Source organism: Phyllobates terribilis, unplaced genomic scaffold (genome assembly GCF_046119375.1).
Source record: "Phyllobates terribilis strain yellow unplaced genomic scaffold, ASM4611937v1 Scaffold_1__5_contigs__length_1240528914, whole genome shotgun sequence".
Taxonomy (NCBI): domain Eukaryota; kingdom Metazoa; phylum Chordata; class Amphibia; order Anura; family Dendrobatidae; genus Phyllobates; species Phyllobates terribilis.
Window position 1 is genome coordinate 603,761,481 of NW_027362761.1, and position 13,098 is coordinate 603,774,578.

The window sequence follows — 13,098 nt, forward strand, 5'->3', positions numbered from 1 at the left end:
ATTTTACCACAATCATGAAGGACAATATGTCACGAAAAAACAATCTCAGAATCAGCGGGATCCGTTGAAGCGTTCCAGAGCTATTACCTCATAAAGTGACAGTGGTCAGAATTGTAAAAATTGGCCTGGTCATTAACGTGCAAACCACCCTGGGGGTAAAGTGAACTACTAATTTAATGAAAGAACTACCTGGTGCTTATTGAGGAGGGGGTTTGGAGAACGGTGCTGGAAGCAGTGAAATAATAGAGGAGATACTTACAGACGCAGATCGGCGCAGCGGTCCAGGAAGCGCAGCATCTCCCTATAACAGTATAGGGGTCTTCGGCAGGGCGCTGAGCCACTTCTTTCCTCCCTTAAATCTCTCATATAGCGGTCCCTGATTGACCGCCACCGAATCAGAATTTTCTCTCCTAGGAGAAAATATATAAAAAATAAATATAATATTAATCCAAAACTACAATATAACATTAAAAATAAATATATTTCATTGGCCGCATTATCTCCTCCAGCGACCGACCAGAGCGGCTCCACATACCACTCACCGCTTCTCCTCCTCTGCTCTGGCGTGAGCTCACCCCAGCGGGTGTCAATAGTCCGGTATATCTTCTCCCAGAGGCGGCGGGTGTGGACGTAGTCGGCATGCCTGGGGTCCATCGAATCCCATAAAGGGGCTCTTGCCTCCACCAGTTGGATGAGGAGTTCGTTGTCGATGTCTGGACCTTTGTACGCCTCATCCTCCCTGGTGGAGCCTCTGGAGACCTGGAAATATATCCAATCATGAAATTGAATGGTCGTCATTCAGACATGGACATGGCAGACGGTGGGATAGAAAATGACAAATAATGGGGCCGGGCCCATCGTCATATATGGACTTTACAATATTCTTATTGCCTTTAATCTCGGGACTTCTGAAATCCACGACACGTTACGAGATGCCGAGGATTCAGGGCGGCTCCATGGCGCGGGGATCTAGGGTGCAGGGGATCCTCCCCATTTCTTATAGTATCTCTGATACCGTACAGTTTTTTGTGCGCTGATCTATGATGAGTACAACGAGGGAAGAAAAAGATAAATTACCCTTCTGCGGCCACGTCTAGCACCACGATGTCTCTGTGAGGGTCTCTGCTGCCGGTATATAGGTTGGCCCGAGGCCGGTTCCTTTAGGACAGAAAGACACATTCTTTTTAGAAATTCTGTGATACAATATACAATACAGAATTTTCCAATTCCACTGGTCGGCCGGCCATGATGGTACAAGTGATTACTACTACAATAACTATTGTACTCACAGACGTCTCTCTTTCTCCCGCTGTGAACCTCGCTGGTGGTGTGGGAGAATCCATAGCGTCAGGGAGCCCCTCGAAGGGTGAAAAACTCTACGAACAGGCAAAAATAAAAAAAAAGAAGATAAAAATCATTCTCTTATTAATAAAATAAATAATAAACAAATTACCTCAATATTTTGTCGGTGATGGCTAGGTCGGGCGCTGTCAATGGGGGAGGAAATTTGGATTCCTGTAAAATAAAAAGAAAAAAAAAATATATATAGGTGTAATCTGATGAGATCAGACATAAAACAAAGAACTTGGTGGTATAGTATGTGTTAGAACTCTCCTGTTAGGTTTTTTCTTTTATGCCGGTCACATGACCTTTTTTGCCTATTTAATCCTGCTCCGCCCTTCTGGCCTTGCTGGACTTCATTGTAATTTCTACTCTTAAGCTAGCCAGGTGCTTTGTTACCTTACTCAGTCAGTTTAGCTAGGTCTTTTGACCTCTATGTTCTATGTTGTTTGTTTGTCTTTTTACTGCTACAATTTCTGCTAGGAGGTGTCCATCTTTCTCCCAGTCCCTAGTTCTTGTAGGGATCCCTACCTCATATCTATAGGTCTTCTTTCAGACTAGCTGAGGACTTTAGCGGGTCTGATCGCAGGATCAGGTTCCCCGTTACATCGTAGGGATCTAGCTTAGTTCTATTGTAGGGACAGATCTTCTGTCTTTCCTTAGTGCTTGTAGCAGATCATAAGAGTAAGTCCAGCCCAAAAAAAAAAAAAAATTCTCTAAGGAAAGACCTCCAGTTTCCATCATGGTGTCGGTTCAGGATTTGGCTCAACGCCTGCAGGGACTCTCTCTGGAGGTGGCCGAGCTCCAACAACACGTGAGTAGCTGTTCTGGAGCGCATTTTGTGGAGCCAAAGGTACGATTGCCTGATTTATTTTTTGGTGAACAACAAGATTTTTTTTCCTTTAAAAATGCTTGTTTATTGTATTTTTGTTTGAGACCCAGATCCTCTGGTGATGAATCACAGCCCATAGGGTTCATAATGTCACTTTTGCGCAAAGAACCTCAGGGATGGGCCTTTTCTCTCCAACCTAGTGATCCGTGCTTTAGATCAGTGGATATTTTTTTTTCTGCTTTGGGGTTGTTGTATGATGATCCTGATCGTGTCTCATCAGCTGAGACGGAATTGAGACATTTGAGGCAGGGATCAGGTAATGTGGAAAATTATTGTACTCACTTCCGTCGGTGGTCTGCTCAGGTGGGGTGGAACGATTCAGCTCTGAAAAGTTTGTTTCTTGCTGGGCTAGGTGAAAGGGTTAAGGATCTGCTGATTGCTTATCCTACACCTGGAAACTTGCAGGAGGCAATGCAATTAGCTATACGGGAGGATAGGAGACTGCGTGCAAGGGTTAATGAGAGTAAATCCTCTACCATGTCAGCTCCGAGTCTTGAGAGGGTCTGTACTGACACTGGAGAGCCGATGGAGATTGGGGCGATGTCACCCCGCTCTCAGGAAAAAGACCGCAGGTTTTCTGAAGGGTTTGTGCTTTTATTGCGGGAAATCTGACCATTTCATTAAGAACTGTGTGCTTCGTATGAACAAAGAAAAAAAAAAAGGTCAGTTACGCCCGTATAGCCTGTTTAAACACTAAGCGTGTATTTCTTTCTGCTACTACCGCAGCTCAGGAAGAATTAATTGAATTTCGGGTATTTGTGGATTGTGGTTCAACTCTCAATGTGATTGATGGGGGATTCTTGGAAAAACGTAATTTAAAACCCAAACCTTTGTCATCCCCTATTGCCGTGGTTTCTGTCGATGGCTCTCCCTTGAAATGTGTTACTCACAAGGTTTATGAATTTCCCCTCACTATTAATGGTATTCACCAAGAAAATTTGGATTTGGTGGTATTAAATAATTTGCCTTCTCCAGTAGTTTTGGGGTTGCCCTGGTTAAAATTGCACAATCCTGTACTGGATTGGTCTACCAATGAAATTAAGTCCTGGAGCCCTAAGTGTTATGACAAGTGTTGTAACGGGCGCATTGCTGCTGTGGATAAAAGGGAATTACCTGTACCTATTCAGGGTTTTTGGAAAGTTTTTTCTGAGGAGGAGTCGCAAATTTTGCCTCCCCATAGAGACTATGATTGTACCATTGAATTTGTCCCTGGAGCTACTCTTCCTAAAAGTCGTTTATTTAATCTTACTATTCCTGAGAGAAAGGCTTTGGAGGAATACATACAGACGAGCTTGGCCGCCGGTCATATCAGACCCTCTAAGTCACCTGTGGCTGTTGGATTTTTTTTTTGTTAAAAAAAAAGGACGGCGGTTTACGTCCTTGTTTGGACTTTCGCGAGATTAATAAAATTACTGTACGCAATCCCTACCCACTGCCATTGATTCCTGATTTGTTTAACCAGTTAGTGGGGGCCAAGTGGTTCTCTAAAATTGATCTCCGGGGGGCATACAATTTGTTGCGCATGAAGGAGGTTGATGAATGGAAGACTGCTTTTAACACTCCTGTGGGTCATTTTGAGAATCTGGTTATGCCTTTTGGTCTTACCAATGCACCAGCATTTTTTCAGAATCTTATTAATGACATCCTTAGACCTTTGATCGGCAAAAATGTGGTTGTGTATTTGGATGACATTTTGATTTATTCGCCTGACCTGGAGTCTCATTGGCGGAGCGTACGTGAGGTATTGCAGTTATTGACAATTTGCTTTTTGCTAAGCTGGAGAAATGTGAGTTCGCTGTACAGAGAATTAGTTTTTTGGGCTACATTATCTCCAGCGAGGGCTTTGAGATGGACCCGGTGAAAGTTCAAGCTGTGCAGGAATGGCCTAGGCCTATTGGTTTGAAATCGATACAGAGGTTTTTGGGTTACGCCAATTATTACAGAAAATTCATTAAAAATTTTTCTATTATTGTTAAACCGCTGACCGATCTCACCAGGAAAGGTGCTGATGCGGTTCAGTGGTCTTCTGAGGCCATTGAAGCTTTTGTGTTTCTAAAGGAGAGGTTCAGCTCTGCCCCCATCCTTATGCAGCCTGATGTGACTAAGCCGTTTTTGGTTGAGGTTGATGCTTCTTCTGTGGGGGTCGGTGCGGTGTTGTCTCAGGAAAACAAGGATGGAGTACATCTCTGTGCCTTTTTTTCAAAAAAATTTTCTGAGACTGAACTTAATTACGATATTGGTAATCGGGAATTGCTGGCTATTAAACTCGCATTTGAACACTGGCGTCATCTCTTGGAAGGTGCTGATTTTCCCATTCAGGTTTTCACTGATCATAAAAATCTGATCTATCTTGATGCTGCTAAGCGCTTGAATGCCCGTCAGGCTAGGTGGGCACTTTTTTTTTTCGCGGTTTAATTTTTCCGTTACTTACATCCCGGGTACCAAGAATGTTAAAGCTGATGCTTTGTCTCGCAGCTTTTCTCCCATGGTCGGTGCTGAGGAGGAGGAGAGCATTTTACAAGAAGGTGTTGTGATTGCTGCATTGGACTCCGTTTTGGAAGATGAGATTCTTAAAGTACAGGAGAATGCCCCATCTAACACTCCCCATGGGAGGTTGTTTGTGACTAGGACCTTTAGGAGAGATTTGTTTGTTGAGTGTCACGAGTCTCGGTTGGCAGGTCATCCAGGAATTTCGGAGACCAAGAGACTTGTGGGTCGCAGTTTTTGGTGGCCTGGATGGCAGAAGGAAGTCATTAAGTGGGTGCATCAATGTACTGTGTGTGCTAGATCTAAGTCTTCACATACTCCTGCTGCGGGATTGCTTTGCCCTCTGGAGGTTCCTAGTGCACCTTGGACACATCTGGCTATGGACTTTATTACTGACCTTCTCCCCCTCTGAGGGTTTCACAGTCATCTGGGTGGTCGTGGACCGTTTTAGCAAGATGTGTCACTTGGTTCCCTTCATCAAACTGCCCTGCGCTAAGACACTCTCTAAGGCCTTTGTCAAGGAGATTGTCAGACTCCATGGTGTTCCTACTGACATTGTTTCTGATAGGGGACCTCAGTTCGTGGCTCGTTTTTGGCGTGCCTTTTGTGACAGGTTGGGAGTTCATTTGTCATTTTCATCTGGATATCATCCTGAGTCTAATGGCCAGACAGAAAGGAAGAACCAGGATGTTGAGCAGTTCTTGCGTTGTTTTGTGGCAGACAATCAAGAGGGGTGGTCTGAGTTTCTGCCGCTTGCTGAATTTGCTCTTAACAACCATACATCCTCTTCTGCTGGGTGTTCGCCTTTTTTTGTTGTTCTGGGAGACATCCGTCTTTTGGGTCATTCTCCAAATTGGTATCGGCTGTGCCTGAGGAGGAGAGTTTTTCCGGTGATTTGGAAAGAGTTTGGACGGATGTGCGTGGTAATCTTCAGGAGGCTAACAAAAAATCTAAGAGGTACTTTGACAGGAAACGTCAGGAGGTTTTGTTTACGGTTGGTGACATGGTTTGGTTGTCCTCTAAGAATCTGCGGTTGAGGATTCCTTCTAAAAAATTGGGTCCCAAGTTTGTAGGGCCCTTTAAGGTGCTTCAGGTAGTTAACCAATCTGCTGTTAGGTTGGAGGTTCCCACCTCCTGGAAGATTAATCCGGTGTTTCATGTTTCTCTATTGAAAAAAGCTGATGTATCAGATAGAGACGCCACTGCCACTGTTCCTCCGGTGGTGGAGGACGGGGAATATGAAATTTCCCGCATCCTTAATTCTAGACGGTATAGAGGGAGTTTGCAGTATCTCGTCGCTTGGAAGGGTTTCGGTCCCGAGGATAACTCATGGGTGAGGGCGGATGATGTTTCTGCTTCCAGACTTGTCAGAGCGTTTCACAAGAGGTTTCCTGATAAGCCTGGGCCTAGGGGATCCGGAGGATCCTCATAGAAGAGGGGGTACTGTTAGAACTCTCCTGTTAGTTTTTTTCTATTATGCCGGTCACATGACCTTTTTTGCCTATTTAATCCTGCTCCGCCCTTCTGGCCTTGCTGGACTTCATTGTAATTTCTACTCTTAAGCTAGCCAGGTGCTTTGTTACCTTACTCAGTCAGTTTAGCTAGGTCTTTTGACCTCTATGTTCTATGTTGTTTGTTTGTCTTTTTACTGCTACAATTTCTGCTAGGAGGTGTCCATCTTTCTCCCAGTCCCTAGTTCTTGTAGGGATCCCTACCTCACATCTATAGGTCTTCGTTCAGACTAGCTGAGGACTTTAGCGGGTCTGATCGCAGGATCAGGTTCCCCGTTACATCGTAGGGATCTAGCTTAGTTCTATTATAGGGACAGATCTCCTGTCTTTCCTTAGTGCTTGTAGCAGATCATAACAGTATGCAGTCAAAGTCGACTTCTTGTAATGCTCATTTTAAGAAAGCTCAATTGTTTGGATAGGAAAAACTGAGAAAAGTACACCAGACATAAAAATTACTTTTTTGTTATAGGTTTTCTTGTATTATTTTATTTGTCAGGGCCTGGAGCTTTGCAATGGTGCTGCTGCTGGGATCCTAAACCAAATCCAAGATGGTGGAGGCCGGGGGGCGTTCACATGGGTTTATCTCTGGTCACTGGAGGGGGTCTCTGTCACCTCTAGTGTTGTGGGCATGTGCAGCGCTAAAACACGGATCCGTTAATGGAGGACATATGGGATGACCGTTCCGTTATGATCCATTCCCGCAGACTTTACAGTAAACTGATCCGTCCGCTGCACACTATTTTTTGGTCCTTTCAAATACAGTCACAGAAACCAATAAGTCTCCAGTGTGTGAATTTGCCCTTACAGTTTTATGGCAGGAAGTGTGAAAGTGAGTCCCCCATCAGCACAGTTTTCTCCGATCCCAGGTTAGGGTCTTAAAGTTACTGATACTATAGTTATAGGAGCAAACAATGAGGCGCTTGGTGGAGAAGAGGCCCAGTAAACCAGAAGAGTTCGGATACAGAGGCGTGGGTTAGAGACTTTATCCTGGTGGAAATGAAATTAATAGGTTTCAAGGACGGACTGTCCCTTTCTTCCGGAATAATACGCTGTTATCAGTTCTACAATTCTTAGTCTGTCTGAGATTTTAAGTTTCCTTTTAATACCAGTAATTTCATGTCCATGATGCTGTGATCAGGGGAACAAAAATGGTTTGCCTCAGGCAGATCTATTCTTTTCTCTTTTATTGTGTGGCAATGAGAATTCATCCTTGTTCTAAGTTTTTGCCCTGTCTCCCCTACATAAAGACCCCCAGCTGGACATTTAGTACATATAATTAAGTACACTACATTAGATGTGATGCAGCTGAAAGTACCTGGGATCTTATAGTCCTGATGAGAGTTGGGGATCTTTATCTTGTCTGTGGTCGGACAGGTTTTACATTTTTTCTGGTTGCAAGGAAAGGTACCTGTAGCTGGTGGAGATTAAAGGGAGCTTCTGACAATGATGCTTCTTAGATTTGGGGGCTGCCTGAAACACAGAAGTGGGGGGTTTGGGAATATGGATTGTAATCGGGCATCTTTTTGTAGTAAGGGTTGTAGTTTCCGTGCAGCTCCCCTTAGCGCCTCCAGATTTGGATTGTAGGTGACTACTAGAGGCACCCGGTTGTTTTCTTATTTGGTTCTGTAATGTAGGAGATGATTCCTTGACATTCTGTTTGTTCTTGTAATCTGGTTTTCATTTGTTCTTGGATGGTCGCCCTGATACAAAAAGGTCTTTCTGAGGCCATCAAGGTGTTTGTCTCTATCTGTAGGGTTGTAACATATCCGATTATTGTCTACAGCCCAGCCATCAGAAACAAAGTTTTCTTATGTGTTTTGGATGGAAACGGTCTCATTTAAGGTATGTAGGACGGTCGATTGGTTTCCGGTACGGGGATGTCTCTATTTCACTGTTCTGTAGCTTAATGATCGTGTCCAAAAAGATAATTTCAGTACAGGAGTAGTTGAGTGTTAGGTTCATGGTGGGATGAAATTGTTTAAAGTGTTCATGTAGCTCAGACCCCGTCCAGATGATTAAAATATCATCAATTTAACGGTAGTTGGCCAGAGGCCTGATAGGACAATAAGTCTCTTTCAAGCTTTGGCCATGAAAAGATTTGCATACTGTGGAGCCATTTTACTTCCCATTGCTGTACCTGTCTCCTGCAACTATATGTTATCAAATTTAAAGTAGTTGTGGGTGAAAATTAATTTTGTAAATTTAACCACAGAATCAGCATCAATTCTAAAAGGTAACTTCAAATCTCAGAGAGACAGAAAAATTTGGGAGAACCTTATGACAACCTTTGACACAGAGCAGGAATGCAGGGCCGGCGTCACCACCCGGTGGGGGTGCAACCCCCTGCAGGGCCACCGTCACGATATAGGGCCCTCGTGCTTTAAACTGCTTGCAATACTTACTTCTCCCCGTTCCTCCACATCTTCTGATTCTGTGACGTCTCAGGGCAGAGGGCGTGATAACGTAACTACAGAGCGCCCTCTGCGCTGACCAGTCACAGTGCAGGGCTATATATGGGGCCCATACTGTATGGAGCAATATATGACGTCCATTATTCTGTATGGAGCAATACATGGGGTTCATTATTCTGTATACAGTATTATATGGGGCCCATTATTCTGTATGGAGCATTATATGGGGCCCATTATTCTGTATAGAGCATTATATGGGGCCCATTATTCTGTATGGAACATTATATGGGGCCCATTATTCTGTATGGAGCATTATATGGGGCCCATTATTCTGTATGGAGCATTATATGGGGCCCATTATTCTGTATGGAGCAATATATGGGGCCCATTATTCTGTATGGAGCATTATATGGGGCCCATTATTCTGTATGGAGCATTATATGGGGCCCATTATTCTGTATGGAGCATTATATGGGGCCCATTATTCTGTATGGAGCATTATATGGGGCCCATTATTCTGTATGGAGCAATATATGGGGCCCATTATTCTGTATGGAGCAATATATGGGGCCCATTATTCTGTATGGAACAATATATGTGGCCCATTCTGCATGGAGCAAAATATGGGGCCATTCTGTATGGAGCAATATATGGGGCCCATTAATCTGTATGTAGCATTAGATAGAGCCTATTATTCTGTGCGGAGCATTATATGGGGTTTATTATTCTGTACGGAGCATTATATGGGGTCCATTATACTGTATGAAGCATTATATGGGGTCGATTATACTGTATGGAGCATTATATGGGGTCCATTGTACTGTATGGGGCTTTATATGGAGCCCATTATTCGTTATGGAGCATTATATGGGGGCCAGTATTCTGTATGCAGTATTATATGGGTTCCATTATTCTGTATGGATCAATATATGGGGCCCATTATTCTGTATGAAGCATTATATGGGGTCCATTGTACTGTATGGGGCTTTATATGGAGCCCATTATTTTGTATGGAGCATTATATGGGGTCCATTATTCTGTATGGATCAATATATGGAGCCCATTATTCTGTACTAGATGGTGGCCCGATTCTAATGCATCGGGTAATCTAGAATATGCATGCGGCTGACCGGGCACGACTAAGCAGTGAAGCAGTGTTTAAATGTGTTGTGCACTACTTTTAATTAACTTCACAATGTATCCCCTCGGTGCCCCTAAGGAATTTTGTCATTATGTCATGCTGTCAATCCTGCTTGTGACAACATCGCTGACGACGCACAGCCAGCACTTAATTCTCCCGCCTGCAGCCGGATCTTGTTTCCGTTTACATCACGACTATTTGCGGCTGCAGCCAGGGGTCTGCTGTTCCGCGCAACACAGTGAATGATGGGCTGTGGGCGGGGTTATCCCCCATCGTGTCACATCCAGCATCCACAGCGCGGTCTGTCAATGTGGTTTGTATGGCTGCGTCATTCGTCTAATCCTGCTTTGTATGGCTGACTTATTTTGGATTGTACGCCTTCCTCATCTTAGCTTGTATGGGCTGCTTATCCTGGTTTGGTATGACCTTCTCATTTCCCCATCTCTACAGCACATTTCAAAAACTAAACCCTAATCCTCCCCTTGTTTCCTTTCTCTGCTCCAGCGCTGTGTGTCCTGTTTTCAGCAGCTCCTCGCAGGATCGGAGGCGCAGCACGCGCTCTCAGATACTGCTGTGATTAGCTGCTGTCTGTCCTGTTTTCAGCAGCTCCTCGCAGGATGTGAGGCACAGCACGCGCTCTCAGATACTGCTGTGATTAGCTGCTGTCTGTAGATTCGCTGCTTTCCACGCCGGGACTAAGTGCGTGGAGAGGCACAAATCTACATTCACTTTAGTAGCACATGCTGCAGATGTCGCTATGAAGATTTAACAATAATACAATGAATACACAAAATAATACTTTATTAACTATTATTGGTTATAGAACTTAATACAACTGAACAAAATTATTAAACAGATAATTAAAATATATAAACTATTCCATGAATATGTAACAATATTTTACAATAAATCATCGGACAAAAGAAGTACGACTTTAGAATATATTTCTTAACACTATCAACCTAAAATATTTTTGTACACGACATTTTTGGTGAATACTTTTGGACTATCTGTAAGCAACTTTCCTTGTAAATGGGTATCCAAAACTTGCACCTTGACATTGGATCTCATTTTAACTCTTGAAAATGCAACATACAGTTGTCCATGTCCAAAAACGGGCTCCGGTAAATATATGCCAACACGTTGTAGAGTTTGACCTTGTGACTTGTTTATTGTCATGGCAAATGCTGGTTTTAGTGGAAACTGTCGACGTCGAAGCCTAAATGGAAGACCGGTGTCTGAAGGACATAAATCAATGCGTGGAATGAACACTTCGTCTCCTTTTGCAGATCCAGTGATCACTGTTGCTTGAATTATGTGGGAATGGAGTCCAGTAACAATAAGGCGAGTTCCATTACATAGACCACTTCTTGTATTTAGATTCCGCAGCAACATGACGATTGCTCCAACTTTAAGTTGTAGTCTGTGGGATGGCATTTCCGATGGCGTAACACTATTTAAAAATTCAACTGGATAATGCTCTCGTTTATCTTCATTGTCGACATCCACCGAATCATCACTTTTGTATAATTTATACTCTCCAGGCATTCTATCCATCACACGGGAATTTAGCAGAGCTACGTCATCGTTCTTGGGACAGAGAATTGCATAGGAAGAGGCTCTCTCAACACTGCTTTGGTCGTTCACATCTATTTCAACGCGTTGTCCAAAAACATCACTTACGATGCAGTCAGTGCACAACATGTCTTCTGGTATTTCAATAATGTCTTCTCCAAGGTTATATTCATTGCTAAGTTCACCATTCCCAAGTTTAAGAAGCCAGTTGCTGTACTCTGCGTCAGAAGATCGCATGTTGTTAATTAGTTGTAGTTTATTAAACTCTTTCCAAAGGTCTGACATTTTTAGGGTTGACTCGATAATATTTGTTCTTGTTCCATTCGGTACAACTGGAAGGCATTGCCTAAAATCTCCGCCAAGGACAAAAACTTTACCTCCAAAAGGAATTTCATTTATTTCAGCAATATTTGTAGTCATAACTTCACGCAGAAGTCTGTCAATTAAGCTCAAAGCATATTTAGGCGCCATGGTGCACTCATCAAGTATCAAAAGATTTGCACTGTTCAACTGTTTTCCTGCAAATGTGTCTTGTTTGATTCTGGAAACGGAGATTTCATTGACCGGAACTGGTATCCCAAAGAGTGAATGCATAGTGCGACCTCTTCTTAAAAGGTTTGCTGCAATACCTGTTGTAGCCGATGGCAATACGACTTTTCCTAACCCTCTAACGTGATGCATTAAAACTTCATAGAGGTATGTTTTACCGCTGCCTCCAGGACCGTCAATAAAGAACCGTTGGATCGGTTTTGTTTTCTACAGCGCTCACAATAGTGTCATATGCAATTCGTTGTTCTTGATTTAAGGAGTTTTTCTTCTCTGTTGCCAACAATAATTCATAAGCTTCGTCATACTCTTGAATTTGTGCAACTTGACTTGTAGGCTGTGGCAAATTAAAGTCTGAAAATGTTTTTCCATGCAGTAGTAGGATATTTTGGACATCTTGCATGGCATAAGATTCGCAATTGTGACAATTTCCACTTTTGTTGTGAAGACGTAAGCAGTAATCTTCAATTATATGTTCTTTGAAATTTGTCCAAAGTTGATCCGGATTTGTAGGCGGTCCAAAGACACAAATGTAGGCAAACAATTCACGAAGTTTCTTAGGCATATGTAGGGTAATTGCGTCTTCTAAAGGTAAGTGTCCACATAGTATCATCCAATAGAAGTCCTAAAGCCAAAGTTGCAGCTTTAAATGTATCGTGCAATACTGCATTAACTGTTTTCAAATCTTCGTAACTTCTAGCTCCTTTGAAATGCAGTAGTAACAGCCGAAGGCAATATCTTTCTTGATCCTTGACACTAACAGTATACATGCGTCCAATTATTCTGCTAAGTCCTCGTTGTCTTGGCTTCCATGTTTTATTCCAAACGTAATGCTCTGGAATCTCTCGATACAAATACTGCCTTGCGTTTTCGTCACGTTGGTTCAGCAAAAACCATTCCATTAATGTTGACGTTGTGCTTAAATTTTTGGAGACATCTTCGACTTGAGCATTTTCAAAGAAATAAAGCTGTTGTTGATTTGGTAAATGAATAGCTAAACGTATAATGGCATGGGACTGTGAATGCATTGGAAATGCAAATATTCTCCAAGCAGCTTCTGGAGCACTGACATATCTTGAGTCAACAAACCGTGATGATTCATCGTGATTGACTGTTTTTTGTTGGATTTCGACGTTAGCTTTGTCATGTCCCTTGTAGATGTACTTGAAAAGATATTTAACACTTTTTATTGAA

General features: G+C 42.9%; 1 protein-coding gene across 5 annotated transcripts in view; it reads right to left on the reverse strand.

The window, feature by feature from the left end:
- Positions 1–13,098, reverse strand: part of LOC141272273 (uncharacterized) — a 59,004-nt gene that overhangs the window by 4,899 nt on the left and 41,007 nt on the right. For all 5 annotated transcript variants that reach the window (XM_073682808.1, XM_073682817.1, XM_073682846.1 and 2 more), the window contains 5 exons: positions 1,454–1,515; positions 1,290–1,376; positions 1,078–1,158; positions 543–759; positions 260–410 (listed from right to left, as the gene is read on the reverse strand). In XM_073682808.1, coding sequence (XP_073538909.1) covers positions 260–410; positions 543–759; positions 1,078–1,158; positions 1,290–1,376; positions 1,454–1,515 — 598 coding nt within the window. The remainder of the gene's footprint in view (positions 1–259; positions 411–542; positions 760–1,077; positions 1,159–1,289; positions 1,377–1,453; positions 1,516–13,098) is intronic.